The sequence below is a fragment of the Schistocerca americana genome, chromosome 4, assembly GCF_021461395.2.
Source record: "Schistocerca americana isolate TAMUIC-IGC-003095 chromosome 4, iqSchAmer2.1, whole genome shotgun sequence".
In the NCBI taxonomy this organism is placed as follows: domain Eukaryota; kingdom Metazoa; phylum Arthropoda; class Insecta; order Orthoptera; family Acrididae; genus Schistocerca; species Schistocerca americana.
In genome coordinates, this window is record NC_060122.1 from 826,364,538 (window position 1) to 826,392,202 (window position 27,665).

Genomic DNA, 27,665 nt, shown 5'->3' on the forward strand with positions numbered 1-27,665 from the left:
CAGCCATCACGAGGCAGAGAAAATCCCTGACCCCGCCGGGAATCGAACCCGGGAACCCGGGCGTGGGAAGCGAGAACGCTACCGCACGACCACGAGATGCGGGCTTTGATTTCGTTAATCAAAACATTCAATAAATCAGTTAAATTCCCGGAAACTACCTGTTTTACTTCCATTGCGGGTTCCTCTTTTGTTGTACCCCCGTATTCCTCATCAATTGGTTCAGATTTGATTTTCACTTCAGATTCCGAAACATTCTCTGAAGTTTGGAATTCCATTTCTGCTCTTTGTTGCGTTTCGGCGGTCGCGTCTTTCATGCTAGCCGCCTGCCCCAGAACAATGGGTTTCCCCCAAATCTCAAATATCTAATTACCGCTAGTTAATTGTTAACGTAATGGCCGCACATTTACTTTCTTTATTAACTTTACCCCTTTTCAAAATTAATTTCCACCTGTTTCATTAGCATTTTTCCTTTCATTTAGATGTAACCCTTTCGTCCCTCTTTACCGACAGATTAACTTCGGTGACGATTGCTTTTCCCAAATTTCAAAAATGGTTCAAATAGCTCTGAGCACTATGGGACTCAACTGCTGAGGTCATTAGTCCCCTAGAACTTAGAACTAGTTAAACCTAACTAACCTAAGGACATCACACACATCCATGCCCGAGGCAGGATTCGAACCTGCGACCGTAGCGGTCTCGCGGTTCCAGACTGCAGCACCAGAACCGCGCGGCCACTTCGGCCGGCTTCCCAAATTTCCATTAGGTACACGCAGTTTAATTTTTCACTGTCATTAAGGTCGATAAGAGAGGGGGAGGTTACATACTATTCAAAAATCTTTGCAGATGGCAGAAGAATACAGCTTGCTCTTTCCTGGTAAATAGAAACTGTTGCATGTATAACATGGCATCTTAGGCAAAATGGTTGCTAGGAAGAAGTTGAAGTTTGAAGGTAGGATGAATGCGAACAATATTGCAATATAAGAACGGCTATTAAACAGTGATTATGAGTGTGGCGACTCTGATAAAGACCCAAATCACCAAGAGACAAAACATGAAAATGATTACAGCGGTAGTAACGAACAAAATGAGGTAAGAACTTTGACTAACCTCAGATTTCCTTTTGCACGTAGACAATGGTATCTGCTGTAATTAACGTGTTATGAATGCTGTGGATAAGCGCAGGCACTATTTTCTGTGGTTACCATGTTACACACGCTATGCATTAATGCAGAGAACTAGAGTTGAATGATATGTACTGTATTATTCTCCTGTGTATGTGTTTGTGTGCATATTATGTTTTAAAATGTGTAGTTCACAATGTTAGTTACTACACTGTATCTAACAAGGGAACCTCCCCATCGCACCCCCCTCAGATTTAGTTATAAGTTGGCACAGTGGAGAGGCCTTGATAAACTGAACACAGATCAATTGAGAAAACAGGAAGAAGTTGTGTGGAACTGTGAAAAAATAAGCAAAATATACAAACTGAGTAGTCCATGGACCACATAAGCAACATCAAGGAGAAAGTGAGCTTAGGAGCGCCGTGGTCCAGTGGTAGCGTTAGCAGCTGAAGAACGAGACGTCCTTGGTTCAAGTTTTCCCTCGAGTGAAAATTTTACTTTCTTTATTTTTGCATAGTTATTATCTGTCCGTTCGTTCATTGACGTCTCTGTTCACTGTAATAAGTTTAGTGTCTGTGTTTTGCGACCGCATCGCAAAACCGTGCGATTAGTAGACGAAAGGACGTGCCTCTCCAATGGGAACCGAAAACATTTGATCGCAAGGTCATAGGTCAACCGATTCCTCCACAGGAAAACACGTCTGATATATTCTATACGACACTGGTGACGGCATGTGCGTCACATGACAGGAATATGTTGTCGACCCACCTAACTTGTACACTTGGCGAATGGGTAAAAAGATTCTTCTACCTTGCCCGATTTAGGTTTTCTTGTGGATGTGATAATCACTCCCAAAAAAGTGATGAAAACATAAGAGTTTCGTCACATAAACTGAAAATAAAAAATTAAACTTTTTCACTCGACGGAAGATTTGAACCAAGGACCTTTCGTTCGGCAGCTGCTAACGTTACCACGAGACCACTGCGCTCATGCGTTAGCAGTCTCCTTGATGTTGCATATCTTCCCATAAACTACTCAGTTTGTATATTTTGCTTATTTTTTCACAGTTCCACACAACTTCTTCCTGTTTTCTCAATTGATCTGTGTTCAGTTTTTCAAGGCCTATCCACTGTGCCAACTTATAACTAAATCTGAGGGGGCTGCGATGGGGAGGTTCCCTTGTAAGGAAGAATTTTCAAATGTATTTTTCAATAAGGTTTGTTAGGAAGAACTGAAATGAGAATTTTAGTTTTAAATGAACTTCAGTGCAGGGTTTTTTCTTGCTTATTAAATAATTACATTAGGCCTACAGATTTTTAATTTTTTTTGGAGTAATGCAGTTCTCGAGAAAGGAGCAACAGAGGTTTAGTTTATATTCAGAAACGAGGGAAAGGAAATGAGAACAAGGGCCGTGAACCTGGTACTAACTATAACTGTAGGAAAAGGTGTTCCCAATTATTCCACGAGGATGAAAGAGTGGATATTGTTAAAAAGTTTCGGAATATGGAAAACTGAGGGTACCTGTCTTAAAAGTTGCATACAAGTAACCGAAACAAAGAAAACTGTAAGGCCGTCAAGACGGAGTACAACTACAAGGTACGGTTTGATGTCATGTACTGGAAAATGCTGTGCAGTTTGGGATCCTTAGCAGATGGGATTGACGGGGTACATCGAGAAAGATTAAAGAAGGGTAGGACGTTTTGTATTTTCGAGAAATAGGGGAGAGTGTCACGGACATGATACAGGATTTGGGGTGGACACCATTAAAACAAAGGTGTTTCTCGCTGCGGTGAGATCTTCTCACGAAATTTCAATCACCATCTTTCTCCTCCGAATGCGAAAATATTTTGCTGACGCCGATCTACATAGGGAGAAATTATCATCATAACAAAATAAGGGAAATAAGAGCTCACACGGTAAGATATGTGTTCGTTTTTTTCCGCGCACTGTTCGAGGGTGGAATACCAGAGAATTATTGCGAAAGTGGTTCGATGAACCCTCTGCCAGGCACCTCAGCGTGATTTACAGAGTAGCCATATAGATGCAGATGTAGATCTTGAATATTCATCGGCTAAAGAAAGGTAGGGGTCATCTAGCACACTTAACACCAAAAATAAGAGAAGGCTGTGAAACTCCCTCTGTAGATGGAAGGGGAAAACACCATCATCATCCAGAAAGACATTCAGATGCAGTCACTGAATTTGTCAATACTCTCACGAATAGACTGCTAAAACACACCAACCAATACAAGAGAGCTGATAGCCCAAACAGAAAACTCATTAGCATGGAGCACACAATAGAAAGTTGTTGTGATAAATACAAAGAAGAATGTGCACAACAGCAGAAATCGCCTGTATCTAGTCATAAATTTCGGCGCGTTTTTGTAGGAGAGCACAGTATATTCTTTAAAAATCTTAAATCAGACACTTGCAACACGTTTGATTGCCATAGTAGCAAAATAGACAAGGCAAAAAACGAGAAAGACCACATCTTATTAAAATCCTTATCTGATCAACTTGAATTACGACAGCGCAAAGCGAAATCAGGATAGGATGTTGTATTTTCTGATTTGTTCCACACCCACTAGAATCATCTCATTTTTGGGTCTGTGAAAAGAACACTGAATCTAATCTATACTTGCTACAGAAGGGTCACAGAAAAATCGAGGTATTTACATCATTACGTTTGATTTGCAGCAGACCCTACCTACCCCCAAACTTTCAACTGGTCTTGTTTTCTACAAAAAGAAACTCTTTCTCTACAATCTCAGCATCCACACTTGTTTAGTAGAACAAGGATATTTTTACGTGCGGGATGAAGGAACTGCTGGCAAACGAGCAGTTGTTTACTGAAGCACTGTGGACGACACGACATGCGGGGGGAGAAGTTAATAGCCATATCATCAGACAACTGCAGAAGCCAAAACAACAACTCAAGCATTGTTGCAACATGGTTAAAACTTTTATCAGATGATGGATTCAAAACTGTCTCAAACACATTTCCTCAAGTATGGCTACAACGCTGCCTTCTGGTCACCATTATGCTGTCGACGAGAAATATCTACAGAATAGTTGTCAGTAAGTATTTTCGGCTAACGAATGGGAGAAGGTCGTGAACAAGTGTTAGAAGAACAAACCTATGATTGTGCACTGTATGACCACATATGATTTTGTGAAGATTTCAAACTTACTGGACATCTTCAGTCAGACTTGTGAAAAGTTTTGAATTAGAAATGTTGTGAAGATGGAGTTTACAAGTAAAGAAGCTGAAAAAATGATGGTATGTAATTCATACCATTGCGAAATAGATCCTGTATCAGGAAGGCTAAGAGGTCGTCCGGTGCAATTGCACTAATGCTTCAAACGCTCTCTTCCAGTTCTACACACAGGACCACGACCCATCGAGGCAACCAAATTCAGTGGTGTAATGTCTTGTTTACAGTACATGCTGGAAGTTCAAAATAGCTCTGAGCACTATGGGACTCAACTGCTGTGGTCATCAGTCCCCTAGAACTCAGAACTAATTCAACCTGACTAACCTAAGGACATCACACACATCCATGCCCGAGGCAGGATTCGAACCTGCGACCGTAGCAGCAGCGCGGCTCCGGACTGGAGCGCCTAGAATCGCACGACCACCGCGACCGGCTCCATGCTGGAAGTGCATCATACTTATTACAAGGCATAAAAACAGCTGAGAATTCAAAGCAAAGATGGGAGCAGTGAAAGTGAAATTTGAACTCCCTTTCTCTTCGAATAGAAATCTCCACAAATTAATATTCTTAAAATAAATTCTTGTTTTTCAAAACTGAAAAATATTTTATAACAAGTTCTCTGTTTTCTTGTTTCTATTGGTGTGTTTTGTCTTCCTTACTAAAAACAGTGCGTGTTGTAAGCAGTCACCTGCTCTGGAAGTCATACCTTTTTTGTCGTCCATCTACATGGAAGGGAAACAATTTTTAAACTCAAATAGCTTTTAACGGCTTGTTTGCTAAAACTGTTCTCGATAATATGAAATACAAGTCTTACGAATTTAGCAAAGATCTATTTCTCTGTTTGTTACAGACAGCTATTGCACTGTAATTTTGAGTCCAATGTTTTGTTGTATTTACTTTCCCGGTTAATCCTCAAATAAAACAACTGGGAATTTAGATAGCCGAAGGTGTTTTGATTCGACATTTCACGTTTACATATTGTCTCACGGGACCATTTCCGAACAAATATCAGCTGGCTTAATACTTTCCTTTTACGGGATTTGTAGAAGAATTTTTTCTCGTTGATGATTGCATCAACGTTGGCAACACCAGTTTGCGCTGCCACGACGATAACATACACCGCGAATCGACAACTGTAGGGCTACGTGTTGAATACGCTACTCTTCCTCTCGGTTCACAGCAGTGAAGTAAACGAGCCTGCGTCGTTCACTTTCCTCTATCTTCCGACCTTGAACAATTTTTTCTCTACTATTATTCATTTTCGTACTGTGCTGCCAATATTTCCCTAAGTTCGGCCGGTCTCATGCTTTGCTTCCAGGATACAGCAACGTTCGCATGTGTTTATCCTCTTACGCATGCGCAGTTCGAATCTTGTGGCATGCAAGTACGAAGTTAGTATGTCAACTACTGATTCTCTTGACCGCGCGCGACTGTACACTCTGCCGCTGCCACGATGCGGATATTTTGACAATTCCTGTAAGAGTAGTTCATTGTTACGTACCAGAACAGGTTGAACACACCGTGAGCCACGTGTATGTGATTCGTCTGCATGTTGCTGCATTAGGCTGCGTTGAAAGTGGCACCGACAACGGTCGTCAGACCCTGTCGCCAGAGGTCGTCCGATAACATCGGCGGACAGCGTGGCCGTAGAGCATCCGATCCCCTTCGTCAGCTTTTGGCAGGGCTTTAAACACACAAGATACTGCACCCTTTTACTTGAACAAATTATCTTTTGAGGTTATAATCTGTGCCTAAAATTTCCAATAAAGATTTCGCATATTTGAGGTTTCGAATAAACCTGAGATTTCAGTCCACTGGTTGCGAACTACACTACTGGCCATTAAAATTGCTACACCACAAAGATGACGTGCTACAGACGCGAAATTTAGCCGACAGGAAGAAGATGCTGTGATATGCAGATGATTAGCTTTTCAGAGCATTCACACAAGGTTGGCGCCGGTGGCGACACCTACAACGTCCTGACATGAGGAAAATTTCCAACCGATTCCTCATACACAGACAGCAATTGACCGGCGTTGCCTGGTGAAACGTTGTTGTGATGCCTCGTGTAAGGAGGAGAAACGCGTACCATCACGTTTCCGACTTTGATAAAGGTCGGATTGTAGCCCATCACGATTGCGGTTTATCGTATCGCGACACTGCTGCTCGCGTTGGTCGATATCCAATGACTGTTAGCAGAATATGGAATCGGTGGGTTCAGGACGGTAATACGGAACGCCCTGCTGGATCCCAACGGCCTCGTATCACTAGCTGTCGAGATTACAGGCATCTTATCCGCACGGCTAAACGGATCGTGCAGCCACGTCTCGATCCCTGAGTCAACAGATGGTGACGTTTGCAAGACAACAACTATCTGCACGAACAGTTCGATGACGTTTGCAGAAGCATGGACTATCAGCTCGGAGACCATGGCTGCCGTTACCCTTGACGCTGCATCACAGACAACCTGGGCGCACGAATGGCAAAACATCATTTTTTCGGATGAATCCCGGTTCTGTTTACACCATCATGATGGTCGCATCAGTGTTTGGCAACATCGCGGTGAACACACATTGGAAGCGTGTATTCGTCATCGCCATACTGGCGTATCACCCGGCGTGATGGTATGGTGTGCCATTGGTTACACGGCTGGGTCACCTCTTGTTCGCATTGACGGCACTCTGAACAGTGGACGTTACATTTCAGATGTGCTACGACCCGTGGCTCTACCCTACATTCTATCCCTGCGAAACCCTGCATTTCAGCAGGATAATGCACGACCGCATGTTGCAGGTCCTTTACGGGCCTTTGTGGATACATAAAATGTTCGACTGCTGTCGTGGCCAGCACATTTTCCAGATCTCTCACCAATTTAAAACGTCTGGTCAATGGTGGCCAAGCAACTGACTGGTCACAATACGCCAGTCACTACTCTTGAGGAACTGTGGTATGGTGTTGAAGCTGCATGGGCAGCTGTACCTGTACACGCCATCCAAGTTCTGTTTGACTCAATCAAGGCCGTTATTACGGCCAGAGGTGGTTGTTCTGGGTACTGATTTCTCATGATCTATGCACCAAAATTTCGTGAAAATGTAATCACATGTCAGTTCTACAATAACATATTTGTCCAATGAATACCCGTTTATCATGTGCATTTCTTCTTGGTGTAGCAATTTTAATGGCCAGTAGTGTATATACCGATTATGATATTTTCATTCTCAGGACGCCACAAACTCGCTCTTTCTGGACTAAACTTGTCAGTTTTAAGGCTCCATATTTCGTGTGCGAGAACGTCGGTCGGGTTGACTGAAGAAAACAAACTGATCTGCATTTCACCGACTGTCGTACAAAGTCTCTACGTTCGGGAGATAAGATCGGCCACAGTGTGACACACGTGGTGGCGTACTGCTTTGAAAAGATCTGCCGTCTCCGGCCGATGTGGGTCGTCGGTGGACTGCACCGGTATCGGAGCCAGTGTGAGCGCAGCCTCACTCTGCGTTTCGTGTTGCATACTTTGCAGGAGGCGGCATGACGTCACCCACGTCGGCGGACGGGAAGGTGCGCTCGATTCTCCTGCGGGCGGTGTCCGCCGGGGAGATCAAGCTGCACCCCTCCCTGGCCGAGCAGCAGCAGCAGCCGGCGACAGCTGCAAAGACAGCGGCGCTGTCACCCGTGCAGCAGCGCAAGCAGCACCGCCTGGCCAGGGCCAAAACGTTCGTCGCGGCGAGGACCACGCGTGAGCCAGAGCCGGGGTGAGTCTCCCACACCTGCATCCGTACTCAAGAAGGCAACTAACTGGCTGTGTTCAAAATGTTCAAATGTGTGTGAAATCTTATGGGACTTAACTGCTAAGGTCATCAGTCCCTAAGCTTACACACTACTTAACCTAAATTATCCTAAGGACGAACACACACACCCATGTCCGAGGGAGGACTCGAACCTCCGACGGGATCAGCCGCACAGTCCATGACTACAGTGCCTTAGACCGCTCAGCTAATCCCGCACAGCCAACTGGATGTGTCTGAGGTTCTGTAGGCACATCCACATCAGCGTCTAAGTCTACACACATTCTCTGCAAGTGCGTCTTAGACAGTTCTTAGCACGTGTACTGGTTCTATGGGAATGAGAAATATTTATTTATGACTGACATGACATGCTTAAACAAACTGTTACTCGTATTTTGTTTGCAAAAGAATGTGACTAAATGAATGTGAAAAAACAGTATCAATATTGCAGGATAATCCATGGTTTAAGAACAGTGAAACAATAGAAATAGATTTTCAGAATTATACTACTTTTGCTCGGATCTTCATATGAGGAAGATGCGGATGGAGACGTATGTATCTAGTACCACTCTTCTGGGAAATATACGCTGTTATTTATAACGAAAACACTTATTTCGGTAGCGGTAGCATCCCTACCATGTGTGAAAATTTAGCTGCACGTTTTTTTCAGAGATTAATAACGTGCAGAACAGCGCGAGTTGTAATTTGTATTGTTGGCTGTCATTTGCAAGACAGGAGATTCTTGTTCAAATTAATCCAATATTAAGTGGCGTAAAGAAAAATGGAGAGGGTTCACAAGTAATTCTTGAGTAAACATACCGAAGTAAAGTTAATTTAATTCTCTTTGCAAATAGTTGTATCAATATTAACCATTCTCGTGGTTGTCACTTCACAGCTATACTCGTATTTTGTTCGAGTGACGAGATTTTCATTATTAAAAAAATTATCAGGTTCAAATTAATAATAAGCGTACCATGTAAAAGGTGTTACTACACGCGAACCCACAAAACTATAAATTATTATTCGAATGAAAAGGTTTTTAATTCCACGCCTGAGATATTTCTAAATCTAAAAGACCAAGGTGTTTCACACAGATCTGTTCCTAAGTTATTTTAGGTATATACCGACATTCCAAGGTCACTTGAATATAGGCACTTGAGTATAGGGCACTTGAGTACAGAAAGACTTAACAATATCAAAAATAATAATACTCGCCTGTGATAAGTAGTTGTACTGAATATGTTGTGTGCAGCATTATGTGACCATACGAGGTGTTACAACAGCACAAGTATACAGGCATTCACATACAACACAGAAACACACAAAAGATCGACGGCCGTGGTGGCTGAGCGGTTCTAGGCGCTACAGTCTGGAACCGCAGGTTCGAATCCTGCCTCGGGCATGGATATGTGTGATGTCCTTAGCTTAGTTAGGTTTAAGTAGTTCTAAGTTATAGGGGACTGATGACCTCAGCAGTTAAGTCCCATAGTACTCAGAGCCATTTTTGAACACAAGATCATTACACACGGTACTTCAACGGACGTTTGGAGATCATTTACAGTAGTAGTTTATTGTACCTTATCTATCGATGAGCATGAGTTAACGTACGTGGAATGCATTAGTACACTGCTACCGCCTTCCTCGCAACGTTTTTATTGCGTCATGGAACCAATGTTTGAGCGTACTACGTAACCGCTCGTCGATAACTGTCTGTATTTCTTCGTTGTTGCCGAACCTATTACCTCGCAGAGTGACCTTCATGTTACTGAATAAAGCGTGATCAGACAGAGCGAAAAACTGGTGAATATGGTAACTGTGGCACAACAATGAACTTCAGTCATTTCAACTTCTTACTCGCGGCATTGCCGATGTGGGGCTAGCTGGGCATTGTCATTCTGTACGAGTGCTACTTCGGAGCACTTTCTCTGCCGCCTCTGCTGAATCCTGTGCCTAAGTTGTGTAAGGGTGTGTAGCCACCTGTTGACACAACCTCAGTGTTCCCTGGAGGCACGATGTTGACAGACGACCTGTAATGATATTCTAGTGTGCAGTTTGCCTTCCACTAGTGAACCCAGTGTCATATACTGACGATGTAACGAGTTGTACATTGTTAAGCTTAAGCGGATAGGTGGAAAGGGTACATTGAAAGCCTCTATGAGGGTGAAGATTTGTCTGATGTGATAGAAGAAGAAACAGCAGTCGGTTTAGAAGTCGGATCCAGTATTCGAATCAGAATTTAAAAGCGTTTTGGAGGATTTAAGATCAAATAAGGCAGGAAGGGATGGATAACATACCATTAGAATCCCTAAAATCATTGAGGAAGTGGCAACAAAATGACTATTCACGTTGGTGCGTAGAATGTATGAGTCTAGCGACATATCATCTGACTTTCGGAAAAACATCGTCAACACAATTGCGAAGACTGCAAGAGCTGACAAGTGCGAGAATTATCGCACAATCAGCTTAACAGCTCATGCTGCTGACAAGAATAATACACAGAAGAATGGAAAAGAACATTGAGGATGTGCGAGATGAAAGGTAAAGGTAAAGGTGCGAGAGAGGCAAGTCTGACGTTTCGGTTAATAATGGAAGCGAGGCTAAAGAAAAATCAAGACATGTTCATTGGATTCGTCGACCTGGAAAAAGCTTTCGACAATGTAAAATGGTGCAAGATGTTCGAAATTCTGAGGACAATAGGGGTAAGCTTTATGGAGAGACGGGTAATATACAATATGTAGGAGAGGCATGAGGGAATAACAAGGGTGGAGGACCAATAACGAAGTGCTCGGATTAAAAAGTTTGTAAGACACGGATGTAGTCTTCCGTCACTATCGTTCAAACTGTACATCAAAAACGCAATGACGGAAGTAAAAGAAGGATTCAGCAGTGGAGTTAAAATCGAAGGTGGAAGGATATCAATGATACGATTCGCTGATGATATATTGCTTTCCTGAGTGAAAATGAAGAAGAGTTACATGATCTGCTGAATGGAATGAATAGTCTAATGAGTACAGAAGATGGACGAGAGTAAATCGAAGAAAGACCAAAGTAGTGAGAAGTAGGAGAAAAGAGAACAGCGAGAAACTTAACATCAGGGTTGATGGTCACGAAGTAGATGAAGTTAAGAAATTCTGGTACCTAGGCAGCAAAATAACCAATGACGGACGGAGCTAGGAGGACATCAAAAGCAAAGTAGCAAAGGCAAAAAGGGCATTCCTGGCCTCGAGAAGTCTACTAGTATCAAACACAGGCCTTTATTTCAGGAACAAATTTCTGAGAATGTACGCTTGGAGCACTGCATTGTGTGATAATGAAACATGGTCTGTGGGAAAACCGGAACAGAAGAGAATCGAAGCATTTTAGACGTGGTGCAACCGACGAATGTTGAAAATTAGGTGGACTGATAAGGGAAGGAATGATGCGGTGCTCCGCAGAATCGGAGGGGAAAGGAATATGTGGGAAACACTGACAAGGAGAAGAGACAGGATGATAGAACATCTGTTAAGACGTCAGGGTCCGTGATAGCAGAAGGAACTGTAGAGAGCAAAAACTGTAGAGGAAGGCAGAGATTGCAATACATCCAGCAAATAACTGAGGACGTAGGTTGCAAGTGCTACTCTGAGATGAAGAGGTTGGCGGGGATCATCAGACCGGTTAGAAGAAAGCTTAAGGCTGCTGGAAGCTAGCAAGGTCACTCCAAGACAGGAAACCAGACAGACACACAATGCAGAAAGCAGACAAAAGAGGTAGTGTTTAGGTCACCTGAGGTCATCGGTAACGCTAGAGCCCTGCCACTTCCAGACGCTCGGGGCACTTGTTGCAGGGCAGGAGTTTCACTTCAGAGAATTGACAGCCACCGCTTATGTGCTGTTGTAAGGCGTCAAAGTAGAAGATGGTCACATAAAGGCACATCTCAGCAGACGCAGCAAGTTTGATAATTGCTTCTGAGAACTGAAACGTCAGTAGGTTTACACTGCATAGAGTGCTACGACAGCGGTCCCCACTCACTAAAGGCCTCTGGGTGGGGCCAAGTGACGTAAAACACTGTTGTTGCTGGCCGTAAGAGGTAGGCCAGTGAATGCCGTCGCTACCAAACTTGGAGTCTTTTACCTGCCTATCGAGTAGGAGGAGAAGGAGAGGAATCTGAATGTAAGTAGCCAGAGGCGCCTTAGAGGTGGAGAACCTCTCGTAGATTGACTGAAGTCTGTGTATTAGTGAGACAGGGAGAAATACTGCTCCACCACAATCGATAAAAAAGTTTTTGTATTCTGACACAGTCCTCAGTCAGCTCGTTCGGGCACCAACACGGTCTGGAACTGCGCGACCGCTACGGTCGCAGGTTCGAATCTTGCCTGGGGCATGGATGTGTATGATGTCCTTAGGTTAGTTAGGTTTAAGCAGTTCTACGTTCTAGGGGACTGATGACCTCAGATGTTAAGTCCCATAGTGCTCAGAGCCATTTGAACCATTTTTGAACCGTTTTGCTCTTTTCCAGCCTCAGTAAGCTCCCAGAAATCTATTTTTCTCACGTGGAGTGCTGCGCCCAAAGCCTGGAGTTAAAATACTGGTGGTGTTCGCTACTTTAGTTAGCTCTCATCCTATGGATTGAAACACTGATTTCTGTCGTGCAAACAGTTGCCTCCTTTACTTTTTCTAATGTTTAAAACAAGTCTTCAGTTTAGTAGTTAGTCTGATTGCAATAAATAGTGTTATCAGATCCTTGAGTACCCTTGAGTCTCCTATCGAGTGTTAATCCGCACCTCTCCTAGGTGCTTTTTGACAGTGTTTGTCGCTGATCCATACAGCGAACCTGCCTTCACTGGAAGTTTGTCTTTCTGCATTTGCTTCTAACCGCTCGGAAATTTCAGACTGACCCGTAACCTCCTGTCTTCCTTATATCCTGTGTTATGAAACGACACCAGCGATCCAGTTGTAAACAGTCTTCTGTGACGGACCTTCTTGACCACACACCACAGTTAAAAGTTTATGAATATCTACTGTTTTGACTCCTTCCTTCCACAAATACCATGTGGTCCATCTTTGTCTATGATAGTCGCCTTCGATCTTGTCCGTAGCTTTCCCTACTTAACAACAAACAAGCGCTGTTCTTTCGCCATACACAGAATCCCCAGCTGCCATCTAGCATCTGCGTGGCATACCAGTCAGTTTTCATCCTCCTACAAAAGGACCTTCCAGTAGTTTGAGCGGTATTTGTAAAACAATGCAGTTCTACATCATTTCTGAAAGTCGTGTGTACCTGTTAAGGTCTCTTTTTCTAACAGTCGCATATGGAGCGTGGGAAAAGTAACTGCTTGGGTGTTAAATTAGTGAAATTAGTGCAGTCTCGTGTGTGTGTGTGTGGGCCGTATGGGTCTGCAAAATATTTCTAGATTCCTCAGTTTCTACTGGCTCTTGAAACCTATTAAGTTGCCTTTCAGCGGAGAATTGGTGTCTAACTTTAAGAGCCTGCCAATCCAAGATTTTCAGTATTTCCTTGAAGCTGTCCCGTGTGTCAAACAAACCTGTGAGCATTCATGCCGCCGTTCCTCCTTTATATATATTCTGTTAGTCCTATTTTATTTTATATGGGTCCCACACACATGAGGAATATTGTAAGATAGGTCACACAAGTAATTTTTAAGCAGTTGCCTTTGAAGATTGATTGACCAGCGCAATTACAGACCAGTATCGTTAACATTGATCTGCTGCAAAATTTCTGAACACTTTCTGAGTTGGCATTAGCAGCCGGTTTCGGCCCTTTCCTCAGACCATCTTCAGGCTTTTTCCCGCCATTACGGCTGCTGGCGGCGGCAGACGGAGCGAGATTCGTAGACGTAATGATGTCTCTGCGCCCTTACTTCTACGGATCTCGCTCCGTCTGCCGCCGCCAGCAGCCATAATGGCTTACAGACCCTTTGAAGTCTCTGGTTCATGACTTCCTCTCAAGTTCAATTCATCGGGCCACGATCAGTTACGAGGACAATGCTGCAGACTGAGCTTCGTTGAAATTCCGTGAGTAGCCTTCTCTGGCAAGCGCTGGAATGATCGAAGTATGACCTTCGAGCCAAAAGACACGTATCCTTCGCTCCAGCTTGCACCACGTCAAGCGACGACCTGATAATCTTCTTCACAGATAACTGCTGCTGCAGCTGTATTTGTCAAGATGTACATTACGATTGTCACACATGCCGTTCCAATTCCTCTGTACGCCGATTTTCTGGCCTATATTGAACTGGACCCATTGTCCCTCGACAGTACATCGGAAGACTGTCTTCTTGGTAAGCTAGCACGCCTCTGTGGTGTGGTAGTGGTGGGAATGTAGTTCTACTGGAAGTAATATTCCTCAGTCCCAAATAGTGTACGAACGACTCGCAAGACAGAAGTGTTTATATTTTCTTCAGGTAACTATAATGTATTCAAGCAAAGAACCCTAAATAAAGGCCCATCCCTCAAAGTAATCTCCGGTAAACTAATTTTGTTTTACATGAATACATGTTGAATGTTGTATAGAGGTACACACACAATACTGAACAGCCAGTTTACTGTTCCATTCAACTTAAACTGAGAATGTATAAGAGAAAACCATTTGATCTACCAGTTACTAAGACATGTACTATGTTGCACACATACGCAGAGTACATTATTCCCCAATGAAGGTCATCTATATGTAACGCTCTCAAAGCCTTACCATGTACACTATACATCCTGACAATATAAGAATGGCTTGGCCCCGGTCTTTTGGGGCCAACATTTGGTTGAGCCTTCACGTGAGGTTAGAAAAGCACCCAAATGAAAATTGAGGAAAAATTGCACCTTATTGAGCATTCTGGCCAAGTTCTCTATTTTGCACATCAAAGAAGTACATGTATGTGTAAAATGCATTGCGAAAAGGAATTGAAGTATTACTTTTTTGAAACACGTCATTCCTCTCCCCTCTCCTCAAAATTGCGACGCAGAAGTGTGAAATTTGGCTCAAGGATACCTGCAACCTGCTTTTGTAGTTGTACAAAAATGTGGCGGCCTCCGGCGTTACCCTCGGGCTCGGAAACTCATCAAGCAGCAGGGTGGCGACACATGCGAAAACACGGCCATAGCTCAGGAGTTCACGTGAATTGCAAGGTGGCTTACGCAAAGTTCACCTCTTCTCTTGACGCCACTGTGACTGGCCTCGGGAAACGCAACGTCCAGCGAGAAAATCATGCAGTTTTCTTATGGGTATCCGAGGAAAACATTTCAGACATACTGCTGCTCAGAATCGATACCAAGAGGTCTCAGGAGGTGGCATAAACGGCGTCAGTGAAACTACCCCGTCCGTTGGGGCGTTGATTTACTTACATTTTGCAGTTGAAAACACCAGTTCGTAGTGTCATGTCGAACAGAATGACGTTCCTGACAACCTTTGCCACTACTGACATCTTCCGGATGATTCAGCTATGTTTTAAGGACATCCTGGGATGCGACACCATTAAACGTGATCTGACCCCTTTGGAGTGGAGCACAACTACAGTTTTTCCTCTGGTATAGTGGGTGGTAGTACTAGGAACGGCTCAGAACCGTTCGACGAACTCTGAATGTGATCCACTGTGTTTTTGCACTTTTTCAGCTCTCTTATTTCACGCCGCCCTGTAGTGTTATCACGGGAGTTGTGCAACACTGACACATGCGTGACCTAAATGGCAAAGGGTACGTCTTCACTGAAGAGCCAAAGAAACTGGTACACGTCCCTGATATTGTGTAGGATCCTCGCGAGCACGCATAAGTGCCGCAACACGACGTGCCATGGACTCGACTAATGTCTGAAGCAGTGCTGGAGGGAATTGAAACCATGAATCCTGCAGGACTGTCCATAAATTAGTAAGAGTAGGAGGTGGTGGAGATCTCTTCTGCACATCACGTTGCAAGGATTCCCAGATATGCTCAATAATGTTCATGTCTGGGGAGTTTGGTGGCTAGTGGAACTGTTTAAACTCAGAAAAGTGTTCCTGGAGCTGCAATTATGGACGTGTGGGGTGTGGCACTGTCCTGCTGGAATTGGCCAAGTCCGTCGGAATGCACAGTGGACATGAATAGATGCAGGTGATGAGAGAGGATGCTTATGTATGTTTTACCCGTTAGAGTCGTACCTAGATGTATGAGGGGTCCCATAGCAGTTCAACTGGACACGCCCCACACCCCATTACAGGACCTCCACCAGATTTAACAGTCTCCACTTTTGGCAACACCCTCGGTAGCACCCCATGAGTAAAACTGTGGCTGTACAGAGACAACACTTGATTGTTTCCTAGGCGACTGTGAGCCGCCAGTCCCATCAACACTGATTAGATCCTACGTGCCCACAGACGGGCACTGCAGGCACACACAGGCACTGTAGCAGCAGTGCACTGCGACTCAGCTATAAGATGTTGAGGGGTTGCCTACACACAGGCGTCTAGGAATCGGTCAGATGTACATGTACATTTTTAAGGGTCTCAGCAAACGTGCACTAGTGACACAAGGGTGTTGCCAAACTGTGGGTCTTAGAGTGATGCTTTGCAATTTTATTTCCACATATAGGATAAAATCCAAACAGCCATTAATACAAACTACTATAGAATGTATTTCGACTGTGGAATATTTCAGATATGCTTAATGTCACTTTCTCACTGTTCTGACAAGCACTAAAAGTATGAATTACTAGTATATACGAGGGCAGTTCAATAAGTAATGCAACACTTTTTTTTTCCCTGCCAATTTTGGTTGAAAAAACCGGAAATTTCTTGTGGAATATTTTCAAACATTCCCGCTTCGTCTCGTATAGTTTCATTGACTTCCGACAGGTGGCAGCGCTGTACGGAGCTGTTAAAATGGCGTCTGTAACAGAGGTGCGTTGTAAACAACGGGCAGTGATCGAGTTTCTTTTGGCGGAAAACCAGGGCATCTCAGATATTCATAGGCGCTTGCAGAATGTCTACGGTGATCTGGCAGTGGACAAAAGCACGGTGAGTCATTGGGCAAAGCGTGTGTCATCATCGCCGCAAGGTCAAGCAAGACTGTCTGATCTCCCGCGTGCGGGCTGGCCATGCACAGCTGTGACTCCTGCAATGGCGGAGCGTGCGAACACACTCGTTCGAGATGATCGACAGATCACCATCAAACAACTCAGTGCTCAACTTGACATCTCTGTTGGTAGTGCTGTCACAATTGTTCACCAGTTGGGATATTGAAAGGTTTGTTCCCGCTGGGTCCCTCGTTGTCTAACTGAACACCATAAAGAGCAAAGGAGAACCATCTGTGCGGAATTGCTTGCTTGTCACGTGGCTGAGGGTGACAATTTCTTGTCAAAGATTGTTACAAGCGATGAAACATGGGTTCATCACTTCGAACCTGAAACAAAACGGCAATCAATGGAGTGGCGCCACACCCACTCCCCTACCAAGAAAAAGTTTAAAGCCATACCCTCAGCCGGTAAAGTCATGATTACAGTCTTCTGGGACGCTGAAGGGGTTATTCTGTTCGATGTCCTTCCCCATGGTCAAACGATCAACTGTGAAGTGCATTGTGCTACTCTTCAGAAATTAGAGAAACGACTTCAGCGAGTTCGTAGGCACAAAAATCTGAACGAACTTCTCCTTCTTCATGACAACGCAAGACCTCACACAAGTCTTCGCACCCGAGAGGAGCTCACAAAACTTCAGTGGACTGTTCTTCCTCATGCACCCTACAGCCCCGATCTCGCACCGTCGGATTTCCATATGTTTGGCCCAATGAAGGACGCAATCCGTGGGAGGCACTACGCGGATGATGAAGAAGTTATTGATGCAGTACGACGTTGGCTCCGACATCGACCAGTGGAATGGTACCGTGCAGGCATACAGGCCCTCATTTCAAGGTGGCGTAAGGCCGTAGCATTGAATGGAGATTACGTTGAAAAATAGTGTTGTGTAGCCAAAAGATTGGGGAATAACCTGGTGTATTTCAATGCTGAATAAAACAACCCCTGTTTCAGAAAAAAAATGTGTTGCATTACTTATTGAACTGCCCTCGTATCTCACAAGTAGGGGGAAATATGGATCACCAAGCAGCATCACATGCACAAATCGTAAAACATTCGCACTAAACCAGCAGGCTATGATTTACCTTGCCATAGGTGGAAGACAGCTGGTAGAATCCAAACAAACGATGAAGTAAGCAAGGACGCTCTTTTAAAATGGAAGAAAGTATTCAACCCATATTTCAGTTTCAACGAGAGTTGAACATCATCCAGGATGAACTGTAACATCGCATACAGGAGACACATAGGAGTTCCTGACACTGACCTTGGATACTGCTAACTGTGGCAGGAAATTAAATGTAACCTTACAAGCATTTCTCTGTTAAACTAGTGGACCATATATGTAAGATATTTACACTGTGTTTTATCCATTTTTTCATTAGCACTATTGTTTTATATCTGTGACATTGCATCTGACAGTACCATATGTTCTGCCGTACCCTACGTAGGGAAATATACGACACTACTTCAAACGATTAGAGAAAAGTGAACATGTCTGGCTGAACACTTATCAAGTCAGAATGCACGCACAATAAAATGAGTCAGCTGTAGCTGTAAGTGTCGGTGATGGGATTTCGGCAGGACGGCCTCCCTGGAGCAGCTGGTGGAGTGTCCGCTGTGTAAGGGCCGCATGAAGGACCCCCGCATGCTGCCAGCCTGCCAGCACTCTTTCTGCAAGGACTGTCTCGTCAGAGTCGCCAGGGACGCAAGTGAGTACTGCATACTTCCTGTCGACTCTTCTGTGTATGTCGACTTTGGAATATTTCAAATATGCTTAATGTCAGTTTCTCACTGTTCTGACAAGCAGTAAAAGTATGAATTACTAGTATATATCTTAAACCCCCTTCTTGTCGAAAATTTATGATCGCCGTATTGCGTCCTTTGTATCCAGATCTCCCTCCTATGCTGCTCTTAACAACAAATTCCGTACCTTCCCTCTCACTGCAAGAGTGCCTCAAGTTCACGTTCTGGCTTCATCCTTGTACTTCATATAACCTTTAGGTCTGTGCAGACAAACTTCAGTTTCCTCACTGAGTGTACCAAAGACATCGCAAAGCCGGCTCTCTGTGTAAGATGTCAGAAATTCCAGATGCCTCCCACGCGACCTCAATGCCACACTGTCCCACGTCGGGTGCAGCTACTGTGTTCTCAGGACAGTAATAATTGTAGGCTGTACCACAAGATGCCTCCACTTGCCTGTCTTCTGTCTTATGATATCTAATGATCTACTTATTACTTACCAGTCCCACTTCCCTTCAACCTCTATACCGGGTACGGCCAAACTTTCAGGAAACATTCCTCACACACAAATAAAGAAAAGATGTTATGTGGACATGTGTCCGGAAACGCTTAATTTCCATGTTAGAGCTCATTTTAGTTTCGTCAGTATGTACTGTACTTCCTCGATTCACCGTCAGTTGGCCCAATTGAAGGAAGGTAATGTTGACTTCGGTGCTTGTGTTGACACGCGACTCATTGCTCTACAGTACTAGCATCAAGCACATCAGTACGTAGCATCAACAGGTTAGTGTTCATCACGAACGTGGTTTTGCAGTCAGTGCAATGTTTACAAATGCGGAGTTGGCAGATGCCCATTTGATGTATGGATTAGCACGGGGCAATAGCCGTGGCGCGGTACGTTTGTATCGAGACAGGTTTTCCAGAACGGAGGTGTCCCGACAGGATGACGTTCCAAGCAATTGATCGGGGTCTTAGGGAGCACGGAACATTCCAGCCTATGACTCGCGACTGGGGAAGACCTAGAACGACGAGGACACCTGCAATGGACGAGGCAGTTCTTCGTGCGGTTGACGATAACCCTAATGTCAGCGTCAGAGAAGTTGCTGCTGTACAAGGTAACGTTGACCACGTCACTGTATGGAGAGTGCTACGGGAGAACCAGTTGTTTCCGTACCATGCATAGCGTGTGCAGGCACTATCAGCATCTCGTGGTCGTGCGGTAGCGTTCTCGCTTCCCACGCCCGGGTTCCCGGGTTCGATTCCCGGCGGGGTCAGGGATTTTCTCTGCCTCGTGATGGCTGGGTGTTGTGTGCCGTCCTTAGGTTAGTTAGGTTTAAGTAGTTCTAAGTTCTAGGGGACTTATGACCACAGCAGTTGAGTCCCATAGTGCTCAGAGCCATTTGAACCATTTGAACCACTATCAGCAGCTGATTGGCCTCCACGGATACACTTCTGCGAATGGTTCATCCAACAATATGTCAATCCTCATTTCAGTGCAAATGTTCTCTTTACGGATGAGGCTTCATTCCAACGTGATCAAATTGTAAATTTTCATAATCAACATGTGTGGGCTGACGAGAATCCGCACGCAATTGTGCAACCACGTCATCAACACAGATTTTCTGTGAACGTTTGGGCAGGCATTGTTGGTGATGTCTTCATTGGGCCCCATGTTCTTCCACCTACGCTCAATGGAGGACGTTATCATAATTTCATACGGGACACTCTACCTGTGCTGCTAGAACTTGTGCCTTTACAAGTACGACACATGGAAAGTAAGCGTTTCCGGACACATGTCCACATAACATATTTTCTTTCTTTGTGTGTGAGGAATGTTTCCTGAAAGTTTGGCCGTACCTTTTTGTAACACCCTGTATATCAGAGGACCTGCACGAGTATCTTGTGGCACAAAATGATTGTCTACAGGGAACTGACACATCCACATTCCCTAACTTCACAAAATTCTAAACCAAATAACCTCCCACCTCCACCAATGTCACGAAGATATCAGCACATTCCCAATTTGTAATATCCGTTGCGACAATGGACCGCCTCAGACTATCGATTGCTTTGTTCATTTCTTTACCTTCTTCTCTCCTACTCACGTTAGACATCTTCAAATTCCCCACGCATCCCATAAATTCAGTACACTGGGCCCCACCGTCTCTCTGCTCTCATCTCCATCACTTTGCTCATTACCTTCCCTTCCAACAAATCAAGTACCCTCTTTCTCCTTTCCTCATAGAATTTGCTCCTTTCTTATCATTTTTCACTAAAGAGCGAATTCACATTTACCCAATCGCAGTCCCCGTCCCCTCACCGAAATCGTTCACACCATACGCTAAACATCGATACTTCATTTCCTATCCTCGAAACCTCGTACTCATCTGATATCGCTATTCTTTGACGCAGCTAATCCACATATTCGTAAGTCATTTCACGTAATATACCAGTATGTCTGTGCTGTTTACAGTCTACTCCATTGTGGTGGCTTGCTTTTCAGGTGACCTGAAATGTAGCTGTCTCGTGCACGCAATTGACAATTGATCATAGAGTGTAGTGTCGTATTGAGAGAACAGGGGGGGGGGGGGGGGGGAGGGGACCCAGTGCCGACTCATAGGAATGGGAAGCACTTGACCATACAGAGAGCTGAAAGAGTAGTCATGGTTCATGTTCACGGGATCCTTAATGAGTGCAAGTCGTGACGCGACAAACACCCACTCACTGCCTATGCTACAGCCTCCACACACTGCAAGTTTGGGCCGTTGGCGCATCTGGCGCCGTGCAGCGTTTGAAACGAGGCAAAGCCGCGACCCGCCGGACCACACTACACGCCTCCAGTCACCTACCGTCCGATTTCTGTGTTGTTCGACCCACAGAGTACGACGCTGTGTCGCTGTGAGCTATGGGCTTTTGTGAGCCACTGTGAAGAAAATAGTTCTCAGTTGATCTATTTTGCGCAATTTTGAGCGTGAACTTTGATTATCTAAACTCGAAAGAACCTTTTTCACTTCCAAACTTAACGAAAGTAACCACGTCAGACGTTGGCAACAAACACCGAAAGAACACAAAACACGAAAATTTCCACGAAAGAATTCGTAACTAAAGAAGGAAATGGCTATAATTTTATTCAGTTCAACTGTAATAGCTAAACAAACTCGTGCCGGGTTACGAGTATGTGGTAAAATGACGTCTTATTGAATGTCCCCACCTAAAGCGTGCCTTGCAACAAGGAGCCCTCTCCAAGTCTGGAGCGCTGCCGTCTGCTGGCCTCTGCCCCCCCCCCCCACCCCCACCCCTTCCCATGATTTCCACAGCACCTGACGTCAAACGGCTGCGTCCCTATTTATTTGCTCCACTCCACTGTACACCCAAGCGTGTTACCAATAGACTTACGACCGTGCACTGTCTTCTGCATCTACATCTACATCCATACTCTGCAAGCCACCTGACGGTGTGTGGCGGAGGGTACCTGCAGTACCTCTATCGGTTCTCCCTTCTATTACAGTTTGGTATTGTTCGCGGAAAGAAAGATTGTCAGTATGCCTCTGTGTGGACTCTAATCTCTCTGATTTTATCCTCATGGTCTCTTCACGAGGTATATGTAGGAGGGAGCAATATACTGCTTAACTCTTCGGTGAAGGTATGTTCTCGAAACTTCAACAAAAGCCCGTACCAAGCTACTGAGCGTCTCTCTTGCAGAGTCTTCCACTGGAGTTTATCTATCATCTCCCTAACGCTTTCGCGATTACTAAATGATCCTGTAACGAAGCGCGCTGCTCTCCGTTGGACCTTCTCTATCTCTTATATCAACCCTATCTGGTACGGATCCCACACTGGTGAGCAGTATTCGAGCAGTGAGCGGACAAGTGTACTGTAAACCTACTTCCTTTGTTTTCGGTCTGCATTTCCTTAGGATTCTTCCATTGAATCTCAGTCTGGCATCTGCTTTACCGACAATTAATTTTATATGGTCACTCCATTTTAAATCATTCCTATTGCCTACTCCCAGATAATTTATGGAATTAACTGCTTCCAGTTGCTGACCTGCTGTATTGTAGCTAAACGATAAAGGATCTTTCTTTCTGTGTATTAGCAGCATATTACACTTGTCTACATTGAGATTCAGTTGCCATTCCCTGCACCATGCGTCAATTCGCTGCAGATCCTCCTGCATTTCAGTACAATTTTCCATTCTTACAACCTCTCGATATACTACAGCATCATCCGCAAAAAGCCTCAGTGAACTTCCGATGAATAGTATGACGGAAGCAGCTACAAAACTCAAGGTGACTGGGCAGCACACAAAGAGGGGGTGTTCATGAGAAGCACACACTATTTACGAGATGCACTACAAAGAAAATTTTGAAGATGCGGCAGTGAAATTTTGTACCATGCTTTACATGAAAGTAAGAAATTTACTGTTGAGTTCCTTCGATTATATATATTTAACTTTTCTATAAAATGTAAAAAGTTTGTTTTAAAAAATAATATTTTCTCAGAAACTATTCAAGAAGCTTCTACAAAATTTTCTATGTTTAATCCCTTTGCATGTAGTAAGCTTCTCTGATGAGGTGTTTTGAATATGTCGAATAGGAGAATTTTAATAATTTCTTAATTATACTTCTGTAAGAAAAATACAAAATTCATGCTGAATTCACAGCACTTTGCTTCGTACCTCAGCTTACACTCAAAATTTTAAAATTTTTTCTTGAAATAATATTTGTTGGGTTTGTAGAAATAAGTGAACAAAAATGCATAATTCTGGCCTTCATAGATTCTGATGAACTTTCAAAAACATTATTTTCAGAAAAGAATTTAAACTGATTGGTGACTCCATGGAGTGCTTGTGCATAACGACCATATATATTAAATTAAAAGGAAGGTCAGCGTTGGCCGTAGTATTGATGTCTTATTGATAGCAGAATCGATTTTCGATCACATAATGATCATCCTCAGTGCTGATATGTACAATTGTGATCGCTTCTCAGTTTTGGTTGTTGATAACTTGATACCAGTGTCTGAGTTTAATTTGTACATATCAGCACTGAGGATGATCACTATGTGATCGAAAATCGATTCTGCTATCAATAAGACATCAATATTATGGCCAACGCTGACCTTCCTTTTAATTTAAAGAATTTAAAGTTCAACCAGACGTGTTTTTCTTATGCTACCTATTCAAAAGTCCTCAGATTTAAACTCAGAGTCCTCATTCCCCCAAAGTTTTCTCTGCTGGTTTCCTGTTTTATGCCTTCTTTTCTTTGCCAGATTTTCAAATGACTTTTCAGCTACAGAGAGGCGCCTCAAACCTACTCTTCTCAATACGTCTTGAGTGAAATTTGAAATATCTGCGCTAGCGAACAGAATGGCGGAAAACACAAGTCCAAAAACGATTTATTGGATTCACCAAAGCGAAACAATAATACAATCACCAAAAGAACAACAGACTCGATACCAACTGCAGATCGTCACCAATATACAATAACAAATAATAATAGAAAAGACTTGACTCTTCACGAGGAGAGACCACAATCAAACAATTCTAAAAATGTCAAAATGTTCGTCGACTATACCAAGTCCATCTGCAAGACATCGGCCAGCTGGAAGAGGCATGTCGCCGTGGCTCCCGGGTTGACAGTTCTGTATACGTCCAAGCGGAGCGTCGAACTGCCCTTTGCTGGCAGTGCGCCGTATAAAGCCCGTTTGGCGGATGTATCTGCCGGAACTATTTGCAATCACGTGCCTGGCGTAGCAAAGTAGCTCCTGGTCTACATGCGACCTCTGCTGAAGCTGTTTTGCAGGCTCAGCGAACGGGTAGCGATCCCTAGCGATCCTTTGAGGAGACCTGGTGTTGTGTTGTGTTGTGGCCGCTGGTAAATATTTGTGTTGACAACACAGATGACGTAGGTTTAACTGGTGAACATACACCCTGCGATGCAGGCATCCCGTCTTGGTTGGACGTGAAGTGGGATGCCAATGCAGTAGGCGCTACGATGTCTGAAGTGGGCGGCTGCAGCAAAATTTCGTATTTGAAGGCCTTTCTCTCTAACACCTTCATCCTCCGTACGTTCCCATCATTAAATACAAGAACTGCATCATAAGTTGCAATTCTGACAACTGTTGAACATGAAAATGTGGTGTGACGGCACTGTTTCCATAATCAGTGAATTTGGCGACTCATTAGAGTTGCAGGCTTCGCCATCAACACATTTCTTTATAAGCCGGCCGCTGAGGCCGAGCAGTTCTAGGCGCTTCAATGCGGAATCGCGAAGCTGCTACGGTCAGAGGTTCTAATCCTGCCTCAGGCATGGATGTGTGTGATGTTGTTAGGTTAGTTAGGTTTAAGTAGTTCTAAGTCTAGGGGACTGATGATCTCAGATGTTAAGTCCCATAGTGCTTAGAACCATTTGAACCATTTTTTTTTTCTTTAGAAGTTCAGGATCGACCAGAAACTTGTAAATGGGCTTGACAACATCGAGGATGCAATTTGGAAGCCTCTGCTTGTAATTGTAGGGGTTGTTATCCCGCTGAAATTCGAAAAGCAGGTATGGCAGGAAGGTCGCGTCAACTATTTCAAATCAAATGGCTCTGAGCACTATGGGACTTAACTTCTGAGGTCATCAGTCCCCTAGAAGTTAGAACTACTTAAACCTAACTAACCTAAGGACATCACAAACATCCATGCCAGAGGCAGGATTCGAACCTGCTACCGTAGCGGTCGCGTGGTTCCAGACTGTTGCGCGTAGAACCGCTCGGCCACCCCGGCCGGCCAACTATTTCATTATTTTTCTTCGGATAATACTTCGTCATTGAAATTGTGGGAGTTCATTGTCAATGTGTTCTAGTAGCAAGTAAAACGTAAATTTAAAATTTACATTTTCGGTGAATTTCGCGAACGTCCCCTCTTAAGCATCGTATGCCTGAGGTGCACCCGCTTAGGTGCAACGCCCACATGGAATGTCTGCCTCTTAAAACTGATTCACATCGCCACGTTCTCGGCAGCCATGTCGACTGGAGTCGCTGGACGCACTAGCAGAATACTGCAGTAGTATGGCGCGATGGTAGTCTGTACCGGGACTTGAGACGAACAAAGAATTTAATGACGTAACTTCAGTTTCTGCTAGGTGATACTGGAAACTGTGTGTGTGAGTGTGTGTGTGCGAGGCACGCAGTGAGTGCAGCCTGCCCCCCTGCCCGCCTGCCCCAGGGAGCGTGTCTTGCCCGGTGTGCGGCGCCGCGAGCTCGGTGCCCGCGGGCGGCGCCGCCCACCTGCCGGGCAACCTGTACGTGGGCTCGCTGCTGCGCCTGCTCGCCGCCAGGGGCGCGCCGCCCGCGACGCTGCCGCCCCCGCAGCCGCAGCCGCAGCCGCAGGGCGCCGCCGCTGCCCCCGCCGCCGCCCCCGCCGCCGCCCCCTCGCCGCCCGCGCACTGCTCGCTGTGCGGCCAGCAGGCGGGCGACCAGAACAAGCTGCAGCTGCAGGCCTGCAACCACTGCGGCCAGGTGAGTAAGGCCTGGAGCCCGCAGCTACTGTGTGGCACACAGGGCGATTACAAGTTAAAGCTGCTCTGCAGTTGACACTTAAGTACTTGACAGAGTCTTCATACACGGTGCACCTACAGGGTAACACACGGGGGACGGACGGTTTTAATGAAGTAATAGCCGCGCGGGATTAGCCGAGCGGTCTAGGCGCTGCAGTCATGGACTGTGCGGCTGATCCCGGCGGAGGTTCGAGTCCTCCCTCGGGCATGGGTGTGTGTGTTTGTCCTTAGGATAATTTAGGTTAAGTAGTGTGTAAGCTTAGAGACTGATGACCTTAGCAGTTAAGTCCCATTAAGATTTCACACAAATTTGAACATTTGAACAATGAAGTAATACTAAGCCAACTTTAAAATTAATGCATCTAAATTTACACAAAATCAAAGCTCATTATTTGCCATTTTAGTTAACTAAGTTATTTGTGAAAAATAGTGTCGTCAAGGTGATGTCCATCATTTGGAATGCAAGGCTCAAGTCTCTCCTCAAAATCCTCCATCACCCGGACTAAAATCTCTGTAGGGATGGCAGCAATTTCTTGAATCACTGCATTCTTCAACTAGTCCAAATTTCGTGCTTTGTGGTTATAGACACAGTTCTTAAGGTACCCCCACAGAAAAAAGTCACATAGTGACAAGTCGGGAGACCTGGGAGGCCAAGGAAAATTGCCAAAACGTGAGATAATCCGGCCAGGGAACATGCGTCTAAGAACCGTCACTGAAGTGTCAGCGGAGTGCGACGTTGCCCCATCCTGCTGGAACCAAACGCATTTTAAAGGGATTCCTCGCCTTCTTAGTTCTGTTTTCAAGAATGTTTCAAGCATACGAATGTAACGAACCGAATTAACAGTAACTGTGGCCCCGTTCTCTGGAGGAAAAAAAAAAAAAAAAAGGCAACAGAGCCAAGAGCACACCAGACTGTTACTTTTTCTGAGTGTAGAGGACACTGGTGGATAAGGTTTAGATGCTCTGGAGCCCAGTAACGTAGGTTTTGCTTATTCACGGTCCCGTTCAAATGAAAATGAGCTTCATCACTTACCAAAAAAATTTCATTTTCATTCGATCCCAAAATCACTTGCATTCTGTAAGCGAAGTCTTCTCGTACAGCAAAATCAGTTTCCTTAAGTTTTTAGACAATGAGTATTTCGTAGGGATGGAATTTTAATTCTTTATGCAAAATTCGTCTAACCGATTCACGATTGATTCGTAACTCACTAGCATGACGTCTAGCTGACCGTC

The 27,665-nt window shown here is 44.6% G+C and overlaps 1 protein-coding gene across 1 annotated transcript in view; it reads left to right on the forward strand.

Moving 5' to 3' along the window:
* The window catches only part of LOC124613836, a 185,801-nt gene that overhangs the window by 60,438 nt on the left and 97,698 nt on the right, over positions 1 to 27,665 (forward strand). The window contains exons 2-6 of the mRNA XM_047142558.1: positions 7,856 to 7,974; positions 8,017 to 8,087; positions 18,733 to 18,860; positions 26,102 to 26,205; positions 26,344 to 26,394. Of these exons, the coding sequence (XP_046998514.1) occupies positions 7,856 to 7,974; positions 8,017 to 8,087; positions 18,733 to 18,860; positions 26,102 to 26,205; positions 26,344 to 26,394 (473 nt within the window). The remainder of the gene's footprint in view (positions 1 to 7,855; positions 7,975 to 8,016; positions 8,088 to 18,732; positions 18,861 to 26,101; positions 26,206 to 26,343; positions 26,395 to 27,665) is intronic.